Source organism: Aphis gossypii, chromosome 1, assembly GCF_020184175.1.
Source record: "Aphis gossypii isolate Hap1 chromosome 1, ASM2018417v2, whole genome shotgun sequence".
Lineage (NCBI taxonomy): Eukaryota > Metazoa > Arthropoda > Insecta > Hemiptera > Aphididae > Aphis > Aphis gossypii.
Genome location: NC_065530.1, coordinates 58,672,628 through 58,699,044, shown reverse-complemented (window position 1 = coordinate 58,699,044; position 26,417 = coordinate 58,672,628). Strand labels below are relative to the sequence as shown.

The following is a 26,417-nucleotide window of genomic DNA, read 5'->3' as shown; positions in this document are numbered from 1 at the left end:
TTTAATGCTATTAATTACCACTATATTAGTTATAATGTTCAAAGATTTCTTTTATAATATCAACTTAATAAATACAAACTCTCTTTTAACCTACCCAATTATTTTATTTACCTATATCAAACGTTTTATTTAATATATCACACGTATTAAATAATCTTTATACAACTGAAAGTAAATAATATAAATTTATTTTTTTTTATTTCATACTCACATTGGACCTATCCAGCAATTAACATTTTTTATCAACTATTAAACTGAAATAATAATAATATAGATATCGATTAAAAACATAAAAAAATATTTAAAAAATTTTCATTTCAGCTTTTACTTGTACATTTTCTGGTTTTTCATATTTCAAAAGAACATAAGGATGTATAAAAACAGTAGTTCCAGAATACATATATATTTATATTTTAGCATTTTTTAAGCATAAACAATATTTTAACAGCCATCACATATTTCATGTATATATAGATCCCGTTTTTCATTTTGAGTATCAATTTTAGTTTTCGAAAAAGTCAATGTTTTATAGGTACTACTACATAAAATTGTGGTTGATTATTATTACAATCATAAAACTAAAGTACCTACGTAAATTTCCACTTAAATGAAATAAATTCGCTACAATGACAATTACATTATAATACTTATATAAATATTTTTAATTTTGAAGACATTTACAATCAAATTATTTGTAAGTGAAACTGACTTTAATAATATGTATAATTTATATTTATTTATAACTTTTTATTATGATTCACCATCAATTGACTGCAGCAATTCTTCTCTGGAAATATAACCGTCGTGGTTGACATCGATTAGCATTTCGATAAAATTGTTGTATTTGTTCTTCAATATTTTTTCCAAAGAAACATCCAACGGTATACTGCGGACAAGTGTTTTTGTATTATTTTATTTTTTGTTTAAGTATATTATGTTTTGTTATTTTACTGTTTAAAATAATAAGTTTATTATCATTGTCGATTATAATATTTTGTGCTATATAGGATAAGTATTTGAAAGATAATAATTATGACTTGTTTCAATGTAATACCTATAATCATATCCTTTAGATAATACACTATAATATAGTATATACATTTCTAAAACAAGTTCACATAAATAGTTTATTCAATAAAAAATAAATAAATGAAACTATATTTTTAGACTAGGTGTTATCATTGCTTTTATACATTTTATAGTTAGATAATTTTTTCAAATTATAAATTAAGTTTTTCATTTTTAGTTATTAAGTATAATAATCATTTATATAAATTTATAATAATTATTGTTTGTACTCAATTTATGTATATATATACACGGTATATTGTATATTTTTTTGTAAATAAATGTACAAAAATGAAAAAAAATAATTGTCATTAATTAATAAACAATAAGTCCTAAAATATATTGTTTTATTATTTTTGATATAGTATACTATTCTATAGGATTAATATTTTAAAATCATTGTATATGTACAAAAATAGTGTCACATACAATATCTATTTCATGAACTATTTTTCTGATCAAAATATCATTCAGTTTCCTTGGCGAAACCCACTTATATGACGACAGTACCTACACTTACTTCAAACTAGAAACGGACAGATATTATATTATATTATATCACCGCGGGCGTGTTACGGTAATCGAGAATTTTCATACACAGAATGACGGAATGATTCATTTTAATTCGGGACAAAAACTGTGTGGATATAAATATCTGTGTAAATAAAATAGAAAAAAACTCTATTCGAAAATATAATGCGTTCCATGCAGTTATAGTTCAGTGCGTGGGTCTATAGTCTATAGTTTATATTATATAGATTGTACCAAACAGTCCATTATTCTGAACCAATAGATACACTGCTGTAGTGGGTTACGCTGTTTTTTCTCCTTTTATATTAAATAATATTTCAGACCGGACATATCAGGAATACTACATTCTATATACATTCACTCTGCACTTCTATTTTTCTCAGCAAACTTTCATTTAGACCTTTACAAACAGCCCGAGATCCGATATCCACACGAACCAAAAAATAAATACGCTAGTATAAAATGTTATTTTTTATTTTCTATTCCTTAAAATTTGATACGCAACCATAGAATTTTCTTGTTCTTTTTTTAAATTATGAAAAAATAATAGCATATACTAGAATGTAAACACCAGAAGTGTTTTCTAAACATTGATATACAACATATTATAATCAACAAAGTCAGAACAAGTCAAAATAAAAAAAGAAATCACAACAATTATATGGTTTTAATTGCTAACATTATATTTAATGTTATTCAACAGGCCTTTTTTTTTTTGTATAATCAAGTATGGGCCCATAAGTGTAGTACACAAACGAAATTATTAAATGAGAATACTGAATAATTTCACTAACAACTAATTTGCGACAATACACATTATATTAGTTCAATTAATAACAAATAAAAATCTAAGAAATGTATTTAAATAATCAAGAAAAATCTTCACATGTGTATATAGGTACCTACTGCAATGCACTTTAAACTTTAAATTGTGTTACACGAAAAATGAAAAAAAAACAATCCATGTTCTCTTAAGTTTATGTTACAAAACTAACAAAACCAATATTATATCATTTACTATTTATTTAACTATAGTGTAGGGTAGGAACGCGGTCTTTTCATAGGAACGAAGCTTGAAATGCATTCCATTTCAAATATAAAACCATAAACGGTAAAGAGGTCTTATTAATTATTAACGTGAATGCAAATTTTCGTTCCTCATATTATTATGAAAAAAAAAAATGAAACGCATGTTATTTTAATGATGATATTGTTTATAAATTATTTAGTGTTGGTAATGTTGGATTCATAATGACTTGGTTAGTTATTAAAAAATTACCAATAAAATATATTATACAAACTATAACCGTGTTTGTGACGGTTAAAATTTATCGTTAGTGAACTGTAGATTTGTATTTAATAACATAGCATAGATAACTATTGTTCTATGTGTTATTACGATTTATTATAATAAACTACTTATATATACATTAGAATAAAATAAAAACATGATCGAAACGGTATATGTGCTGATAGACAAGTCTACAACAACATTCAAACAACGACTAATAAAGATTATCACGATTGCTCATATGAACGACAATATCCTATCTTATACAAATAATAATAAATGCTATAATGTTCATTCTGTACATTAATCATTAGGTGTCGGATTTTAAAGCATAATAATCAACTAAAAAAGCACACGATTGTTTAAAAAAAACATGACCAAAATTTAACACGAACTAGTTATAAAAATAAATAAAAATTTTTGAAAAATTAATTTAAATTAAAAAAAGAATTAATTACCATATATTTCTCTATATTTTTAAACATAGAAAACGATTCTCTACATCCACTGAATTGATCGGTGCATATTACATACTTCTTACAAGAAGTTTCAAAATTCAACACCAAATCTTAAACTTTGAAGTGGCCGATATCGATGTTATAGGCATACTGACCGTATGGGTACTGCAGGTTATAATATGTAGACCAACAATCCATACGTTCAATATATTTACTAAACAAGTCGATTACGAAAACAATAATAATTCAATACCTATAACGCATTCTGGGTTTTTTACGTTCCTTATTAATTCAGTTTTTTATTATTACTATAGTAGCATAATAATCATATAAAAATTATACTTCTATCTCATAAATAAAAAATGAAGCATAATAATATGCTAAAATTCATATTAATAATTAATAAATAATAAAATAAAATAATTCTGAGTGGTTCTTTTTCAAAATAACTTAACTTCAATCACTGAAGAAAATCGTCATATCAAAATTATTGCTTAATAATACCTTATCAAAAACTAATAATTATACTAAGTATTTAATTAAAAATGTAAGTCTTTACGAAAAACATTTTTGGAATTACACAAATATATTAAATACTTATTGTTAAAAATCGGGACATCTTGAAAATTCTAGTTCATTTTAGGATTTATTATGATTTTAAATGATCAAAAATCAAAAATTATCACATTTAAAGTTCAATCTAAGTACGATTGTTATTCAGAAATGGTAATTGATCTATTATATTGGGTTGTAAACAGTTATTAGTGAATAGTTATTTACAGCCGCTCAGAGAAAAAAAATTAAATGGAGAGGATAAGTGTTACTTTTTTCAACATTAACGAGAAACGGGAACAAGTTCCTTTAAAAAAGTAATTTTCCCAACAATGTTTGTAACAAATGGTTATAATTCAATAATTTGTATTAATACCTAATAGTTAAAAATTATATTAAACTGAAAATTTTTATTCCGTGCACAACTTTAATATCTGACTTCATATTATACGTTGCTACATGTTGATTCAATAATCCTTTGTGTTTTTTTGAATTTATAACAGTAAGTGTTTACATATTTGATAATAAATATTTTTCAGGAATAATAATATAAAAATAATTATCACAACATTATTTTTTGGTTTATTACTGTTTTTAAATACTAATAATTATTTTAGTCTCTATTTTTTATAAAAAAATGTATACATTTGTAATAGATAATTTCCCACAAATATTTAAGCTTTTGACTTTATATAAGACCAGTAAAAAAAAAAAAAAAATTACTAAATGTTTACTAATTTATAAAAATTTATTTATAAGAATAGGTAATCAGTTAATTAATTTATTAAAAAAATGCTATGTATCTATATATTTATATTATTTGACAATTGTGTCATAATGATAACCCAAACGTGAAAGAGAAAGGAGAGAATAAACAATTTGAAGTTATCAAAATTAATTAATATTGTTTAATATAATTAGTAATTATATTACAAGATAGATAGTTAATAACAGGTAACTATAATATTATTATGTATTTGAGTTTTCGATAATTTTGATTTATCATTTTCGGGATATACGATTTAATTGTTATTAAATATAATTAATTTTAATCCCAAAATGTATTTAGCTTAAAGAACCTCATTACTCAAATAATATTAATGTAATAAAATGAATACAATAATCAATTTTAGAAAGTTAATTATTTTTCATTCAATAATGTAAATAGTTGAGTACCTATTTATAATTATTCAAATATTTCAAATATTATTTTTAATGCTCCAAGGTATTATCAATATATTATATATTATAATATTATATTATTATTATATATTATATTATCATTATACTGTTAATTTAATGAACCTCTAACTCCTTTACATAAGCTTAGGTATCTAAGATATTTGATATCATTTATATAATGAATATTTTGGATTAAAATAATTTCCAACTATAAAAAAAAAAATTGCCATGTTCAAAATACTCTATCTCAACTATTTGATTATTAGAAAAATATAAAATATCTTCAGGATATTAATCATAGAATCAAATTTATTGTGAAATCAGTAATGTATTGGGGCACACAGTACAATTATATTTCTGTTTTGAAACAATATAATATCAAAGATAGGCTACTGAATGTGAATAATAGGAAATTAAAATACAACATTATTCATTTCTTATTAAATAACCAACACCTAAAAACCGTTGAAATTTAACTACATAGAAATGAAATTTGAATGACTGAAACATTTTATAAACTTATTAGGTATTGTAAAATTTTCCTAAAGGTGTTTTAAGACTAAGAATTATTGTTACAATTTTATCATCGTCACAAAATTACAGAGACGTTTTAGGAACATTCTTGTGATTTCTTCTATTTTTGTCGTATATGCAATTCAGAAAATGACTATGTCGTAATTTTACTTAACTATAAATTTTCATATCCGCATAAACTAAACGCACTCAAAAACTTACTTTTGATTGAAGCTATCTTCTTTGTTGTCCACAAATAAATCCGATGGCATTAAATTCACGTAATGGTCGGTTCGTTTGCCGAACCCTCTAGCTGTAGATAAGTCCATATTTTTGAAACCTCTTATAGCTCTCCCTTTGTCTCTGTTTTTATGTTTAAATTCGTTATCTTCAAACGCCGGGTATGAGTTGACGACAGCTAATATCAAAAACGTGATCTCTATAACCAACAGTCGGACCATTATATTGTTGTTAACTGACATGGTTTGGAAAATCCACCTGAAACAAATCAATGGACTTGTATTGACAAAGTTAATTTTTGAGATATTTGTTTTTAATATGATGTACAGAATTGAGTTTTTAAATACCATATTATATTTTACCAAATTATATTTTATATCGGTTTAGTTATTAGTGGTTGCTGACACACCACATTTAAATATATTTTAAATTGCTTTCGGTAAGGAATGTAAAACGAAATCGACTAATATCTCAAACGATAATCAACAAAATATATACAACGATAATATATGAACTAAATAATAATATAATATTATACCATATGTATAATTAATTATTATTATTGCACTATTGCAAAATCATAGGAATTCCGAAAAAAAAGTCAGAGTTTGTACCATTAACTGTTACTGTTATAGGGTCGACTCTGCAATGTCATATTTACTACATGCTCGTGTAACATACATTTGTTTTAAAATATTTGTTGTTTGTCTTGTTTGAAATTTGATCTGCATAGCACCAGTAACTATTATATTATATAAAGTTTTGAATAATAGTAGGCTGATAGAATCACTAAGAAAACTTTATGTTTACAGTTTTAAACGATGTGTTTTTCCGCTCTTTTATTATTTTCTTTTATAAATCTATGACCTTTGACATCTTTATGACAGTTTCTGCACACGTATGTGTAAATATGTATACATTATATATTATATTATATTTATAAACTTTGTATAAACTCTTATATTACCGGAAAAGTCCATATAGCTTGTAATTTAACATTTTTAAAACAATATTGAGTTTCTCTTGCGCAATTCAATATTTAACTCACTTGAATGAACGTATGTAAGAAGTATAGGTAATAAATATATTTTACTATTAAACTTACAACTTACATACAACATACTACCTATGTAATGTATCTTTTTTTTTATAAATTTTAAAATATAAATTAAACGTGATTTATGTATAATATTTCTAAAGTATATGACTATATATATTTATAATTATAAACAATAAAGCCAAATAATTTTTTTTATAGATCTAAACTTTCATCGATAAAAATTAATTTGTTCACCTAGTTAAAATCTGATATTATTATAGCATGCATGCATGCATTTATAGTATGAATTCTAATTTATAAGCAATCGAGTTACGTTATGGTAAAAAATCATAAGTTCTGTTTTTGTTTACTTTTAATATTCAATTTAATAACAAACATGAAGTAACTATAGTCTATAATCAAAATTGTTATATATTTATTTTGTTCAATGTGTAATGTTTACCTATAGTAGTACATATTTATATTAAAATTGCATCAATAAACATTATCAAGAACTTTTGATCATGAAACACTTTATATGTACTTAATACTTATTGTTCTGTATAAAATAATAATAAACGAGTACATTTTTTTACAATAGAGTTGTTTATTATAAAACCTTGTGATTTGGTTAATACTTTTGATTATTTTAAATGTTATCATCTTTAGATATTAAATAGGTAATATTATAGGAACTCATTTGCATTTTAATAAGATTAAATTTCTTGGATATCATTTAGATTTTTATATGAAACTAACATGTCGAATAAAAACATCTAAATAAAACCAATTTAAAATTAATTATATAATGAATATGCAATAGATTTTATTTTCGTGAAACAAATATCCACCTATACAAATAATTTTTTTTTAATTTGATGTGCTACACTTATGCTTAAATTCTTAATAGTTATTATATTGGATAATATTGTTCCAATCGGCGTCATCAAATTGTTCCAAATGATCAAATTTGCAATTTCTATCAACCCAACATTTATTTCATAAAATTGGCCTCGTTTTGAAATCATCGCATTTTTTAAATATAAAACATTTAAGAATTTAAGACATTTATTTTTTGGTATTTATAATACGTTGTATATAATATTAATTCCATAATAAAAAAAATATACGGTTATATTATATATTCTGTCCTTCTTTATAAGCATTTTACATTACTTTAAAAAAACACTTGAATGTATAGTAAACCTTAATTAGTGTTATGCTGATATTTCATAAAATAATAAATAAACCTTTTAAAAATAATTTATTGCTCAACTTAAATTTAAATGAAATATTAACTTTTTGGATCAAATGAATATGAATATCATATTTATAAATATACTGCAGAAAATTAACATAATTTGTTTTATGAGTATAGTTACCTATATAATCGTAATAATAAATGTATTATACAAACACACATTCACACGTATTGTATATTTTATGTATAAGAGTATATAACTGTTCTTAAAATGTTTCAACGGTTAGGTGAAAAATAATTATTATAATGTAACATATTATTGAGAATCAAACGATTGTTCATTTTCAAAGAAGATATTGAAAAATACGGAATATAATCAAGTAAACGCATATATAAGTAATATGATATTTACATATATATATATATATATAGAGAGAGAGAGAAAGCTTGAGTATAAACAATGAAACTTGTACATAAGTCCTTTTAAAATAAAACTAACAAATGGCAATCAATTACTGACAATATCCATCTGAATTTTAATTTATAGACATACAATTTTATATAAATAGTAAAATATTTTATTCTATTTACAAAAATGATCAATAATCAGATTTAACCTTGTACTTACATATTTCATTAAATAAAATATTTCATTTATGGAGATAATGATCTACAGTTATCAAATTTGTATACGAAAATGTTAACTTTTTTCTTCTATGGTATTTAACTTTTTATGCATTTATTATAAATATATAACTGGATTTTAATTACCTATGACTCGTCTAAAATAAGAATGAAAACTTTTTAAATTAAATTCAATTAATATTAAATTACTGTTCTCTTATTTAGTTCTTATAATGATTCATACAATAAATGAAAAATTACATTTTTTGTTGTAAAAGTTTGAACAAACCATATTATCTGATGAACTACCTTCTTAAAAAATATTTAATTTAATACTATTTTAACTTTTTAAGTAAACCTGTTTTCGTTTACGTTAATTTATATAATGAGTTTGAATAACTATTTTACACTAAATATTCTACAATTTGTACATTCATAATACTATACATTACATTATTCATTATTATTGGCATTACAAAACTATATGCCGTTTATAGTATAACGATTTATACACGTCGTATTTTACAATTGCCTACGTTATTACTATGAATTGACAAAGATAAATTTAGACTCAACAGTTGGTTAACATTTTAATAAACACAATATTTTTATAATTTAATCTTGTAAGATTTAGTATTGTTTATCTTAATATATATAAATTTATATTATCATAAAATACATATTAAATATTTTTAGAGATTTGATATTAAATGATAGAAATATCAGTATATAAATACTAAATTACAACTATGAAAATCTAACAATGTTATTACTGGTTATATTTAATAAATTTTATACGCTTGTGCCAACGAGATTATTTGTATAATATTATGAAATAAAAATACCAAATAAGATGCGTGTGCATAGTTTAGTACTCAAAATTAATAGTACCTACCTATACTTCATCGAAAAATATTCAATATTATACATAATATTAATTAATACCGAAAAAATATTATTTATAATTAATTAATTAATTAAAAAAAAAAAAAATGTTTAGACGATTAGACAATCGCCAAGACATTTCAGAGATAAGTTCGGTTAGGTTTTTGGTTTTGGTTATAATTATACAATTCAGAGGGAGGTAGAGACAGTGTAAAGCCATATAGTTTATAATTATTACTTAAAAATAATAATATGTAGTCATTTACTCATATATCAAGCCTAATAGTTATTAAATGTTAATATTTTTGACGTAAAAACGTAACGATTGATTAGTTAATATGCAAAAATTATTAATTGAAATCTATCATTTTATTTTTATATATTGATAATTTTTAATAGTTTCATTACCACTTCGCAACTTTTTTAGTTTTACAACAAATCATCTAACTATCTAACAAATTCTTACAGCAGGCTTCCTTAATAAATATCATGTCATCAAAAAAGTTATAGTGTTTTAGTTATGCTAAGACTTATCATAGACATAACCAGATCTTGAATTGTTATTCGAGTGGTTGTCCATTGGCGACAATGAAGTTCATCGTTCCATATTGTGAAAGTGTATGTAAGTACACTACGTGAAGTCTATTTAAATAGCCATATTAAAAAAATTAAAACATTTAACAATTAGTGATAAGATTCGATCTCTATATCTCGGGTGTTTGTTTTGTAAATTTGCATATTATTGTTATTAGGTATCCCCATACGTTTTCTTCTTCACTTATGATTGTTATTTTGTATACAGATCCCGCAACAACACAATACGCCAAAATTACATATCGTCGTATCGTCGCATTTAAAAAGTAAATATATTTTTTTAAATTGGGAAACATTTAAATATTTATTATAATGATAGTTATAAAATTTAATTATTCAAGCAGTTAGTACCAGTATAAATGTAATAAACTAATAATAAATATAGTGCAAAATGTAACAGGTGATAAATACAACTCGTTAATTTAATACTAAAAAATATTTTTTGCATAAAATATATATTATCTATAATATAATGTATAGATAATCAAAATCATAATCGTTATCTATAATGTTGTTATCGTTGTCTATAATTAGTCAATGTCTTCTGCGCTTGGCATAGAATTATTGTTTTTTCTAAACATCACTAACGAGCAATGGAATTGTAGAAAAATCTAGACACGCGGTAGCGTGTCAAGCCAAGTTCTAGCTACAGAACTAGCGAGCAGCACCGTGTGTAATATTACACGAACCATTTGGAGCCACTTTTGACCCCCTCATAACTCAAAAACTATTCCACATAAACATGTCAAATTTGGCTCATATATTGAGACTTACGAGATACATATGTTTTCCAAATTTCATAAACATACCTCAAACCGTTATTTAGATATTAACGTCCCAAAATCATAATTTTTATCACTGACTGACTTACCTATAGATCAAAATTCTAACCCGGTTCCAGATGACCTAGAAAGTTCAAATTTGGCATACAGATAGGTAGTTAGGTTAATACAAAGGAAAAAATCAGAAACTTGAAGATTTTTAATTTAAAATTTTTTAATTTTTTATCAATTGATTTTATTATAATTTTGCAATTAATTATCTATTATGTTTTATTTTTCAATTAATTAATTAATTGCCTCTAATTTAATGTAGTATTGACTTAAATTGTTCCGCTAACTTTACGTACAGCCGAATATGTGTCGAATGTCGATATTGTCGACCCGCGCGCAGCAACATACTTTTTTTTTCTATCTTTGTATGTAATTAATATTATTTTTTTTTAAATATTACAATTAAAATAATTAAATAATTATTCTTACAAATAATGAATTACCCACCCACCAATAGAAATTATAGTCAATAAAATTATGATAATTAAAAATATATTCAAAAAGAGATAAAGTAATTGTATATTAATTTTACATATATTTTATACTCTGTATATTATACAACAGAAAATATTTTATAATAAATATTATTATTTTTTTTTTTTTATAATGTTAGACGTAATAGTAACTGAATTATAGTATATAGTAATAAACTTTATCTATAGAATACGTCATGGTAAATTATTGTTATCGACGATCGAAATGAAGTCATTTCGGGGGAAAAATCAGTACTAAGAATAAACAAAAATAAAAACCAATAATATTGTCAGGTAAAATATACATAATATAAATATTGTTTATATTTCAAAACATAGATAATGTTCTCATCAAAAATATAAATAATGACACACAAAAAAAAAAACCCGTAAACGTAGGAAAATATAAATAAAAACACACAAACAAAAAATTATAACCCGTAAACGTAGGAAAATATAAATAAAACACAAAAAAAAAAATTATAACCCATACATGTAGGAAAATACGATAGTTTATTAAAAACCATTTGGAAATTATTTTAATATGATTTAATAGCTATTAATAATTTACTTACAAAAAAGTAATGATATCCTAACAAAACATATATGTAAAATGATAACCAAGTTCAATTAAATAATATGCTTTGGTTGTTGACTTCAACGACAAAAGAAGTGAGATCTAAATGGATACCAAGTTCAATGGTCAGTCCTGAAATTTATTTATAACAACATAAAATATAATTTCTTCTTATCACTTAGAATAATGTTTTGAAGCCTAAGGTCTGACTTGGCTAGTTTCCATATACGAATAAAATTATGTTATAGCCTTCGCAAGTTCTAAAGTAGTAAGTTCTTTTTTATCCTTCTAAAAATTTGGCTTGCTGGTAGAAACTAGCTATCGAACACAGTGCTCTTCCATGACTGTTTTGGTTGTACTTAATAATAATTCGTATATGACAACTAGCCAAGTCAGACCTTAGGCTTCAAAACATTATCCTAAGTGATAAGAAGAAATTATATTTTATGTTGTTATAAATAAATTTCAGGACTGACCATTGAACTTGGCATCCATTTAGATCTCACTTCTTTTGTCGTTGAAGTCAACAACCAAAGCATATTATTTAATCGAACTTGGCTATCATTTTACATATATGTTTTGTTGGGTTAGAAAATACATACTAAGGACTGCAAACAAACTATAACGCATATTTTATAGTATTATAATTAAAATAATGTTCAGGTTTAAATGTTAAAATTTATGCTCACATGAGTTTAAGTAGACACGCCAATTCGCCATTTGTATTAGTATTTATTATCTTCACAATAATTCGATTTACAATGTTTACTGCATTATTCTCTTAGGTTTTACATAACTAGTGTATAAAAATATAAAATTTACAAATATTTTTAGGATTATCTAAATAAAAAAATGTCCGTATCGTACATCATTATCCTTTATAAAATATTCAAAATATGTATATGATAAAATGACTGTAAAATACATTTTGAATCACCGTATAATATATAATAAAATCTATTTAATATAATATGAATCATAAAAGTGCTTTGAAATATATACAGTAAAATAAATTGGTATAGTCCATTCCAGTCCAATAATATGGACAATTGGTCATTGCCCAATGGGTCCCAATTAAACTGATTATACTGTATTAATATAAAAAAAATGTTCCATACAAATACTTTATTTTGTTTAAAATAAGATATCTATGATAAATACAATATTATTTAATTTTTTTATATGGTTAAATAAGGCGTACTCAAAATTTCTCTTTCAAAATAACTTAACAAATGTAATGAAAAATACACTTATCATATAGCTTAAATTATACACTTAATTATTATAAATATTTTTTATGTCTTCATATATAATATAATATGTATGTATATAAGTAAATATATGGCATTTAAGTTAAATATGTTATTTAAAAAAAATTAAAGGTATTTTTAAAATATTAAAATAATTATATTAAAAATAAATAAATAATTATCATGTTTTATTTTATTATTTGTAGTCAAGTTAATAACAATATGGTGGAAATATTAATGTCTTATAAATGTTGCGTGGGCATAGTACTTACCAACATTTATTTATTTTCATATTATCATAATTTTACAGATAATGTAGTGTCGTCAGTTGTGATTCTGTAATTTTATGATTTGTAACGACCTGAGTTTTGTACAACTTGAAACGTACAATGTATGTGATATGTATGTTACTAACTGTTGATAAATTTCATCATGAGCCTATGTGTTACTGCCGCATCTAGCCGTTGATTCAGGTTCCATATCTTCTAATACATTATTTAACCTAACATTTTCAAAATAATTTTTGATGCTAGAGGAAAAATCGTGTACCTGTCGCGTGAGACAGCGGGCTACTGCAGTGTCTTCATCCTTCAAATTTAAAGCTTCAAACGCTTTATTGAGCTCCAATTGTTTTTTATTGGATTTGTGACTGTCCATGTCACGTCGGTACTTTTCTCTCAGTTCGGTTTCGTCGAGGAACGTCCATTTAGTTCGCGTGTTATTCAAAAAATTAAACCCGTAACACATGTGCGGATATTGTTCACAAAACTTTACCCACGTAAACACAGCATTTGCACATTGAACTTGTAAAATCTTTTGACTATTTCGTAACCAACCGAATTTTTTTTCCGTATTAGCTTTGTACTGTTTTTCCGGGTTGTCCCGAAACTGTTGACTTATTTTATCAAGGATTTCGATATTAGCTAATTGCATACGCTTTACGCGCATATGAGTTTTTTCATTTTCAATAGACGAGTAAATTACTATATAATTCTCCTTTTTTGGACACATCTTCGGCACAACGCGGTTTAAAGTGATGTTTTTGAATTGGCATTCCAACTCCTCCATTTTTTTTTCTAACTGTTTATATAACTCAGATTTACGTATTTTCGATTCTTCAGATGTTGATTGTTCATCATGTAATACAGTTTCATTGGTAGCCATTATATTTCATTCGATTAAAGCACGACGTAGACGCGTTAATACTCAAATCGAGTCAATTGACGTGGACAACTCTATGTTGTCAACTAATAACTGCGAGTGTTGGGATTTTTAACACACGAATATTATTTTATATCTGTGACCTTGTGTCTTAATCACTCCACTGAGTCATCAAATCAATGGTAGAGACGAGGAACATATACATTAATTGTACGCAACAAACGTTCCTTAAAACATCGCTCATCAACTTATCTGCTAGTTGCGCGGCGATCGCATGCGTGACTAAAATTTAACCACCTCAACATAGGGATTTATGATGTTTTATTGATTTTTTTTTCAATAAGTTTGATCTATTATACATCACACAGGTTTTAAAATACACGTTCATGAATATATGGTTATATGTGCATTTTGATAATAATTATCATATTATTTATCTTTTATTCTTAGTATTGATACACGTTTAATCTGTGTATAAGATAGAAAGGTACTCGATTTTATTACCTTAATTCATTTACAAAAACAAAAAAATATGTTTTTTGTATCAACTTAAGATTATTTAGAAAAAATATTATATTAAATAATATTCAAAGCGTACGCGTAAGGATACACTTGCACGTAATTTTTAAATTTTAAAACTTATAATTATGTTTATTTGGAAATATTGCTTTAATAATTTACTACTTATATAAAAAACCAATAATATGTGATAAATGTTGGACGACTAATACAGAATAATATCGCCATGTAGGCTGGTGAGTATGCGATGTTTATAAATCATTTTTTTTTATGTAAATGATGCTATACCTAGAAATTATTTTCTATATCTACCTATAGTTAAAGATAGTTATGATAATCAGTGACGTATTTAGGGGAGCCAGGAGTACTTAGGCCCCGGACAGTAAATTTTTAGGGGTGGTACATTTTGAAGAGCATTTTGATGTAATACGGTAACTAAGTCATTTGAGTGATAAAAAAAAGTAATGGAACTCAGATAACCTGAGGTGCAAAATTCCTAAATACGTGTCTGATGATAATAAATTAATAACCAAAATATAAAATTTCAAGGAAGTAGATACGTTGAATACGAAATCATTTCGAATCTTTTCCCCATTGAGAATACGAAATTAATAATACTAAACACGTATAAGTATACACGCTAGAGTCAGCAACAATCGAATAAACAATATTTTTGCATATTTATCATCATTATCTTTGTAAACCATTGCGAAAAGTAGCAGAAAAAAAACCGAGTACAAAAAAAAAAACCATTGGATCTTTGAATATACAGCTAGAGACATCGATGAGCAATTATTATTGTTAGTATGAAAGTATCAAAGGTGGGAAAATTATATTAGGTGTGGTTCAATGTTAATTAATTAATTCTTGTCGATAGTGTCGAAATTGGTCAATAAAATAATTTAAATGTATATCTCGTCCAAAAGGGAACCAAAAACGTAGTGAGTATAGTACAGATATTTGAGACACCGAGAGAACTAGGTCGAGACAATTTTTCAAAGTTTGTTTTTCGTCAAACGCGAGTTTTGCGCAAGTAAATACTATAGGTATACACATCACATCCAATGTATGCACATATTATAATAGGTAGGTAAGTACGTAATGCGTATATTATTATAGTTTATGTACAACTTCGTCTTACCAAAATCCATCCACGTGGTCTTATGTTACTAAAGGCGGAGAGTTATTATGAAAAATAAAAAGGATAAAATCGTCCGAGGATGTCGTAATCGGCATTCTATTGTCGTCCGCTGTGAATTCCAACATCGAAATGTACAGTCCGCATACAATAGACTTTTAAATTCTCTCAATAACCATCTCTCTCTCTCTCACACACAGCTCATACACACACACACGACACTCTCTCTCTCTTTCACTCACTCACTCTATTGCTATATTTTTGATGTTCTCTTTCGGGTATTTAAATGTAACATTTTATTTTTTATTCAATTCGCTATTACTTATTCACATATCTTGGTAGAAAAATATAATTCATGTACTACGATTGTGAATTGTCTGTATGTACATCACACACGATAGTTATTATCATTTATTATTAGAGAGCAATATAATATTATTATGTACCGAGATTGCATTCCTTCCCACTCACACATTTTTGACGATATCACGAGTAAGTATTGTTGATTAGTATATATTTTAAACATTATATTAATAATAATATGATACATTAAATTATTATTATATTATAAGTATGTTTGAATTTCGAGAACAAAAAACAAAATAATATCTACCTAGTACCTACTACGTAATACGTTCATGATTTCTTAAATATTATGTGTTAAAATATTACATGTTTTTCGGTAATATCAAAAGTTTCATACCAGTATACCATACTCCATAAGCGTAATGACAATTTAAATTTATAATTCTTAACACTTACTGGTAGAACCAGTATTAAGTGGATTTTCTTTATAAATGTACATACTTTTTTTAAAATCTTTTAATTATTTTCGTTTTTAAAAGTGTTAATCGAATGTCAGCTTAAATTTATCACAGTTGAAGGACTGATAAAATGAAACAGGGAATTTACACTAATATATAGTAAATGTTGAGTATACTTTTTCATTCAGTAGGTAACTGTAACAAATGTGTTATATTTGAATTCATTGATAAATCGTTAAATACGAAAAATAGTACTGACCTGAAATGGCATTTTTCGACTATTCAGTCAAGCCTCTATTCATAAGGATATTTAATAATTAATTTATATTATTATTTATTATCAATTATTAGTATTCTAAAATTAAAATTAATCTGAATATTTTGAAACTGTTATTGTAAGTAGAAAATGTTAATTTAGTTATAGTTTAATGTTATAAAGTGTCCATGCATATAATATTATAAGCTAGTTATTTTATACTTATGGTTTGAATACTCAATTTTTTAAAACTATTGTGACAATGTAAATTTTTTTTTTTAATTGCAGTATAATAAGTAATGTAAAACAAATCTTGTATTACATTTTTGACTAAAAAAAAAAATTATCAACATAAATCGAAAAAAAATTTTAAGTTTTTATATTTCTATAAATAAACCAACCAAAATAAATAAAATACTTTGTAAATACTTAATTTAAAAGTGCTTAGGAAAAGTTCTCAATAAAAATATTTGATAAACATTTCAAGTATCTAAATCCTTTGGTTATATCAATCTTACTAAATAAAAAATATTATAGGGTTTGTCAAAAACTATAATGTAAATAGGTATTCCCATTTTTCTGCAATTATTTTTTTAGTTTTTCTTTATTATTTTGATCTATTATTATTTCATGTCATTGATAATAGTAATAATAAACAAATACAATTTTGAAACAAAAACATCTATCACTCCACTCAGAATCTAAAATGTATTTGTATTCATTACCCTTTAATGTTTATTGTTTTCATTGATAATTCTTCCGGTAAATGGTACTTTGACCATTTTAGCTAGAAAGTCATCTCGCATATATCTAAAACCTCTCTTCTAGGTATACCAGGTGTAATGAGTGTTATGAAATAAAACAATACAAAAAGATGAGTGATCTACTTTTCATGTTTAAAAATTGTTATAACAATAGCAATATCATACGTGAATATTTATAATACCACTGAGGCATCAATCCAGATTTCAGATCAGAAATTATAGGCTGTGGATTTCACCGATTTTCAGGTAGCCAAATTATATAAAATAAATTATTAACACAAATTATACAAGGTAAGTTGCTTAAAGTATATATTGTTTATAATATCGGAAACTATTAATAATTAAGAAAATTATCTTTTCAGTTTTTGCAATAAATCGAGAGCATATAGAACAATATGCAACTCCTATAACTTCTGATCCCCAGCCATGATACTAATAATGTCAAAAATGTAGCACATATCACACTCGAATATTCAATTTAAGGTAATATTATTAAAATGCATATGACCAATAACATATTGAAAAATTAGAAACTAAAATTTTGGCATGTACGATATGATACTTGTTACTTATTATTATTTGAATTTCAAAACAAAGTACAATTTTTTTTTTAATAATGTTAGAATATTTTTATTGTGTTATTGATATATTTTTTTCATTACTTTAAACTTAACATATTAATCATTTTTGTTTCAACAAAAATCAAGTTTAATCTTTTTTTATATCATATTAAGATACATAATATATATATTATGTACCTTCGTTATATTGATACCTAGCTTATTAAGCTCTAAACATTTATAATATTAAGAAACTTTTAATTTATTACACATTATGAAAACTTATAAAAATACTTAAGTACCTATGTATAGTAATTCAGTTCTCAATGTATTAGAATATTAATATTTTTATTACTAAAATTATCTGAGAATATTTAATAAAAAAAAAAATAATATTTGAGTGGATATATCCAAATATGAATAAAAATATTTTTACTTGTACAATTCTAATTAGGCTACATCATAATAAGTTAAGATGATAAAATTATACTTTTACAGCTTTAAACTTATATTTTAGTCTTATAGGTACCTACATATTTTTATTTTAGTTTTTATAATATATATGTATTGAAAAAAATTATTATTTAATAAATAAATAAAAAATGTTAAGTGTAAAGTTAACATTGAGCTCGTTGATAATGAACTAAAAATAAAATAAATACTCTAAAAGTTTAAAGACCCACCTTTAGAAAGTTTTAGTTTAAAAACTTAAATAAAAATTGACTACGTATATCGCGTCGTTTTCATAAGTCTAGTGTGTTATACATTTTCATCATTGAATGCATTTAAATATAATATCTTATATATTTATACAATTTTGACTATTTACGTACTTTTTAATCTCTCGTCCAACACCTTAGGTAACTAGACTTATCTAGTTAACCAGGAACCATCTTGGACACCTTGACATGTGAAATGGGGCCAGTCCCCAAAAAGTAGCATGTCGCTTTAGAAGGAAAAAAAGGATGTAAAACTGTTGGTTATTATTTATTACTATTTAGTCAATGTTATACTGTGTAATAGTCTCCTCACAATTTCCTAAGCATTATTATTGTTTTAAAAGTATATATTATAAATATCGTATAATGCGTTATAGCTTAATAACTATTTTATATATTTTTTTTTTATAGATTAAATTTATAATCACTCCTGTTTTTAAATTTTCGAATAATGTAATGGTAATTATTTTAAAAAGACTTCATTCTTTTGCTTGTGTAGATAATTCTCTACTTGTTAAACTTAAATTGTATTATAATTTTTAATATATAATATATATATACAAAAAAGCTATTTTCAAATCACTTAAATAATAATACTTTAAGTGAAAAAACAATTTATGATAGAAAAGAAGCAACTTACTATAATATTCTCAAAAGTTTAAGTCTATAAATTGGAGTTCCCGTTAATTATGGCCGTAAAATGGATTTTTAAATATTCAATGCATCATGTTTATTTTGTCAATGTTTGTAGTTGATAAAAAAAAATAATAATAATATTTTAAAAATTCGCCTATTACGTATTGATTTATTATGTAATATTGTTATCGTTTATAACAATCAAAATGACAATAGAGCCTAAAAAAATTCAAAGAAACTTGGTTTAACTACCTATTACAATTCATCTAATAATATTATATCATCACTTTATATTAATACATAGTTCAAAAGGTAAAAATTATGTTTTTCATTCTGTCCTTAAAATGTAAAATGTTCAATCGAAAAATATTTAAATTAAAATGAAATTATTTTATAGCTAATGAACAAGTATAAAACTAAATTACTACTATCCAAAAAATAATTGTAAAATAGTTGTTTCTTATAAACAGCACATTGAAATTTAACCGTAAACAAAATATAGGTACATATTATTAACTAAATTAGTTTTGGCTAAGTAGGTATATACTAAAGTTTTCCCAAATATATTTGGTAATAGACAAGTATCTAATAGATAAGTACTATATTATAACCAAAAACTTTAAATTAATATCATGTTTAATGAAATATACTGTTCATATCATAATCGGATTAAATACTTTTCATTAAGTAACAAAATCTATTTTATAAGCTTCATACTTCGGCATTATTTTATGAGTTTAAATTAACAAAGCCAAACGTTTAAATATTAATTCTATAACCATGTGTACATTATTGTAATGCATATACTTATAACCTGTCATTATAAATCTAAATACTTTTAAAATGTTATATTCTAGTTATTATTCTTATACTTTGAATTTAACATTTATTTAATTAGTTTTATTCATCTCAATATACAAAAATTGATAAATTCTTCTATAAAATACTATTTAATACTAGTAAAAAAAACTAGTAAATTTAATTCATAAGTGAATGAATAAAAAAACGTGTTTGAATAATTATTAACATAGTTTTACGGTTAAAAAATTTGATTTATTTTTAATTTATATATTATTTTTCTGAATTTATTTTCCACACTATTTTTATTATTTCAAAAAAGATATTTTTTTTGTAAATTGTTTATTAATTTTAAAGTCACTAACAGTTCTTATTGAAATTTTAAAAAAATGTCTCATCTATTTTTTTATTTAGTTTATTATGTAAGTGTTAGTAAAACATTTCTTTGTGCTATTGTTACTGCAGTCGTTAAATATAAATACATTGAATATTTACCTAAATTGTTTTAATTATTTAAAAAGTTTAGAAAAAAAATTAAATATAGATCAATAGAATAAAAACACTTATAAAAAAAATATACACCAAAACTCAGCTGTGGAAAACTCCATAAAATGCGGTGTTACAGCAAGGATTTACATCAACAACTTCCCACATTAAAATCCCTTAGATCTAGTTTAAAAATATTAAATAATGTGACTGTTCAAATTATCGCTCAACTTCAAAAATGTAAATTATAGTTTCTTATCCACACGAGACCCTCCAAACAATGAAAATACATAATAACTGTACATTATAATATATTACATTGTAAAAAATCTGCTTGTCAATTAAAAGTTCATTTTTATTTTTGTGGAGTTATGAGAGCATAATAATAAAAAAAAATCTTTACACTTACTGGAAACAAGAATTTCTTTCAATTGCAAGATTAAAACCACGCAGAAAAAAATGTATAGATATAAAAATAAACAATTTATACATTGGTTGAAAGTTAAATATTTAGTTAAAGTCTTGAATTATTGACCTATAATTTGTATTGTTATAACCTGAAAGCAATTGGGGTTTTGAATCGCTCGCAGTGACGCTGAATGTATGTATTGTAAGTAAAATAATTTTGAATTTTAATACCAGATTTAGTTGACTCCAAAAATACACAAATCCACGAACATCTTCGATCCGAGTACGATCTGTTCCTAGTATTTTAAGATATTTTTTTTCGTATTTTCACGTCAAATATATAATACTACCCTAGAGTGATCCCGTTTATCTATTTAAAATTAACGATCATCAGTAATAGGAAATTAAATACGCATATGCTCACAGATGTGCAATGTATATAATATAGAAAATTAGAAAAAATACCGTTTTTAGATATTCTATTTTATGTTTGGGAGTGTGTCAACTTATAATAGAGTATAAATATTATGATGATGTAATTTATTGACTTACTCAAAAAATAACGTAAAATTTAATTTTCTAACCATTTTTTTCTAATGGGGTGGTCTTAGCTTTTTCGACACAAAAATTATTTCACACTTAACTTTTAAAATATCAGATATGCATATTGTAATAACAATTTAAGAGAATCAGTGGGAAATAAATCATCTATTAATCTACCTATTTAATAAATGGCTATAAACATTTATTGCATGAATCATCCCAATATATAATTTATATTATAAGTATAATTTATACTTGTATAATATTATTTGTGTATTATACGATATCGTGTATGACTTACCGGTCGGACTTGAGCCTTGGGTGCGCGTTTCTCACGTGGGTGCGGCGGACGGGACAACCAAGCAGAATGACGCCGTCGACAAAGACGCAGCGCAATATGTACCGGAAAAAGCGCGTCAAACCGCGTCGTATACGGTCCCGTAAAATACGCCCCCTGACAACACTCCTGAGCCCTGTTATATGAGTTTTTTTCCGCGCAACCTGTTGGCGTGTTGGCGTCGTGGGCGCGTGCGTTATCCGAATAATATTACAACGAAAATTTACTTAGTACGAGCTGCGATTTATGCATGTGGTGCTATTTGATTTTTTTTTCAATTGATCCCTCCCAATTCCCAAAGTGTAAACACTCCAATTGTTTTTCATTTCCAGGACAGGTTTTTTTCGGTATGTAGTAAATACAATAAGTATTCGTGTAAATATGGCGTTAAAGGGTTATTACTCATGTATATTTATATATGTATTTAATACTCTAATGAATTAAAAATCAAAAAGTTCGAAGTTGCAAATAGCTTTTATCGTACACACAAATAATATACATTTGTATATAAATAATAAATATACATTACTTCCATACATATATTATACGTTTTATGGTTTTTATAATATATTTTAACTTTGATGCATTGACCATCATCGCATTTCTAAATTTTTGTATCGTGCTGATGGGCCCACCGACACACCATTTTGCCGACATCAGATTTTCCGACGTTCGACATCCCGCACACAATTATACATAGGTATTAGTTCAAAATGATCAATACCTAAAAATATAATTATTTTATTGTTTTAAAATTATTTGTCAACCATTAACTAATTATAAAAATACCTAACCTTACGAGCTTCTGTTTTTTAAATGAAAATAGAACATGATTACGTCCAAGTATTCCAAAATAACATTTTGTGGGCTAAAATTATAATTTGAAACGTTATTAGAAAAATATGTATTATTATAATATGCCACTTAATTTTATAAATATTATAGGTACCTTTCTTTTGCCTTTCTTCTAATTTATTATAGCATTATAATATAGTTAGAATCTTCTCTGTGTATTACTCGACCCCCACAATTATCAATACATTTATAATACTGGTTAGAACCTCTTTTCCTATCAATTATATGTGTAAAATTATCCAAAACTAAAAATTGGACATCACGCTAAGAATTTATTATAAATCACGATATTTTAAATTTAATATTATTGTATGACCAATTGAAGATGTAATTATTACTGACTGTCAACTGACAAATAATATTATCATAGTGTAGTTGTATCAACATTTTGATTTTAGTTTATAATATTCTAGATTCCCACATAAAAATTGTTTTTGTATTTTATGAAACTATACGATTTGTCGGTGAATTGGAACTTTTTTCCATTTCTACCGGAGATCGGATTCCTCTTCGGCGAAACGAGTAGTCAGCTAATTGGGTGTCGGCAAATCGGGCCTAAATCCTAAATTTTATAACAGGTCAATAAGACGCAGGGAAAAATATACGTGCCAATAAGTACTACCTGCTGCTTCCCTCTACTTCCTTTTAAAATGATACTCTGGCCGATACGTCTTTCCGGTCGAAATTCATACTTCTTTAAAATTTCGATTGTCACAGGTTACATGCGCAAGTACGGAGTTTCTGTAAAAAATATATCCAATTTTCAATATATTGCTACTATTATTTTCAGAATTTTTTCCGAATAACATCCCTTTATTACACATTATATAGTTTAAATTATACTACATGTACAATATTATTATCGTATAAATATATGTTATTGGGAGAATGGAAAATTTTCATCGAACGTTTCGTGTCGTATGATTAACGCCAATGAAATTGGTCTATAATGGATTCTTGTTCATTTATGAACATTTACGAAAACTTCTATACCTATAGTAGCCGTGCTGAGTTGCTACAGGTGGTGTAACACAATTTCGTGGGGTGTCTCGCCTGTGCGGCCAATCTTATACCCCTTTAAATATGATATATATAATATTTGAAATACATTATGTATACCTACGCGAATTTTTTTCCATCTCTTTATCGCAGACGCACCAGTGTAGGTCATCTAAACGACATCGACCAAATTTTTTTATTTTTTTATTTTATTTTTTATCCGGCTATTACGTCTAATCGATACTAAATTATACCGCTTTATAACCGATCAGTGTATAATCTATTTACTTATTTACACTTTGATTTTCTTTTTTCGATGACTTATAGTAAATGTTGCTGTATCTACTGTTGCCCAAATTTAAGATCACACGATACTTATACATACTGTGATTTTCGCGGATAAAATTGTTTTATTAATACATTTGTAAATTTTTGTTACCTATATAATAATAAAATATACAATTAATTAATTCATATTTTTTTTTATTGTAAATCTTTAAGGATTATCTTGGGAAATACTAGCAGTTTTAAAATTTATACATATGATATAATATTTTTAATATCATAGTTTATTTTAAGTTTTTATCTATGGTTATAATATCATATGTATAAATGAAAATAAATAAATTTTAAAATGCATTTTATTTTTAAGATATTTTAATATTACCTGGTTCATGCTTTAAGAGAACCATTTTCTATGTATGTAAACATATTAATTAATATATTTTACGCTGATAGGATTAAACGATCCATATTGTACACTAAATTATATAATATAATATGAACACGCGTCTCTTCGCGGGTGAACAATTATAGTAATTGATTTGTCGAAAAGCCGAACTATGTATTATAATATTATGATTATTATGTAATATTATCACGTGACAAAAAATACCTCGTGAAAACTTTTGTTAACACATCGCAATCATCGTATTTAATTAGTCAACGACATTCGATTACAATAATTAGTTTTCTGTTAACTTTGTCTTTGCAATTATTTTATCGAGACAACTACATGGGTACTTTGCACGTTTGCGATGACTAATATTTGTGTTAGATTCTATAAATACATAATATATTGCTTGGGTTATTAATTAAGATAGAAATACAGTAAAACATAATATCTATAGACTATAAGTATATGATTGTACACGTAAGTTATATAACTTAATGGAACATTGTGAGTTACAAACAATGGCATTTTTAATTTACATTCACAATATTTTTTTTTGTAATATTTTATAGATATTATACTATTATAGCATATTTAGACTTAAATAAGTGTGCGCGTAGTGGAGAGGGGCTACAGAGAGTCAAATCTAAAAGTTGGTTGAAAAGAAAACATTTCAGAAAATATTTCCATGACGTTCAAAAAATACTTCAACTAAAATATAAAAATAATTTCAATAAATAATTATCATTCTAGTATATCCCCTATTTAAAAAAAATTAAAATGTAAATGTAAATAATTTTAAACAAATTGTTATTAAATTATGTTCTGTTCTGTTCTACTATAGGTTGAAATTTAAAAGAAATATATTAATTACGATAGCATAAGATACGAGTATCGACTATTTGATACATAATAGAAGCAATTAATTTTTATATTTTATACTAAACCTATTTGCGTAAATACCACCAGTTGAACGGATGTTAGCTATTGAATACGTAAATAGCTGTTTAATTTATCATTTTTAAGGACTAAAATATTATGAAACCCTAACTTGCCTCAGGTACGGATTTAAGTATGTGATGGCCCGTGGGCGGAGTGAATTTTGGGTACCCCTTATACATAAACAAGAAAATATTTTTTTTTTTCTTATTAGAATATCATAAAATTGTGAGGTCTCCGAATTTGTGGGGTCCCCTGGACTGCAGCCCTCCTCTAAATCCGACTCTGCCTAGGCCCTATATCAATCATTATTATTAGAGATAATGTTCTAATTTTTATGATCCGTTATCCACAAAAATATGAATAAATCCCCATGGATATTAATATCGATTACTATATTTTACAAAATGTATAATTAAAAGTACTCACTATCCTACGTGTCATATAATAATTAGTGTAATACTCGAAGTATAATTAAAATAAAATAAGTTATTTTTTTATATTTATTTTTTTTTTACGATCATACAATTATAACAATGAGGAACCGTTAT

At 25.0% G+C, this 26,417-nt stretch overlaps 2 protein-coding genes across 3 annotated transcripts in view; both read right to left on the bottom strand.

Moving 5' to 3' along the window:
- LOC114122222 (WW domain-binding protein 2) overlaps positions 1–26,417 on the bottom strand; it is a 148,624-nt gene that overhangs the window by 83,788 nt on the left and 38,419 nt on the right. Inside the window, exon 8 of one of the 2 annotated variants that reach the window (XM_050210533.1) lies at positions 10,913–10,924. The exons of the other annotated variant lie outside the window; for it this stretch is intronic. The gene's annotated coding sequence lies outside the window, so the exon portion shown is untranslated. Of the gene's footprint in view, positions 1–10,912; positions 10,925–26,417 lie in introns of those variants that run through there. 2 annotated transcript variants of the gene reach the window in all.
- Positions 388–22,529, bottom strand: LOC114122209 (allatotropins-like). Its single transcript, XM_027984799.2, has 3 exons — positions 22,365–22,529; positions 5,818–6,093; positions 388–886 (listed from the first exon to the last, which is right to left on the bottom strand). The coding sequence occupies exons 2-3, from the start codon at positions 6,075–6,077 to the stop codon at positions 751–753; spliced, it is 396 nt and encodes a 131-aa protein (XP_027840600.2). The 5' UTR covers positions 6,078–6,093; positions 22,365–22,529; the 3' UTR covers positions 388–750.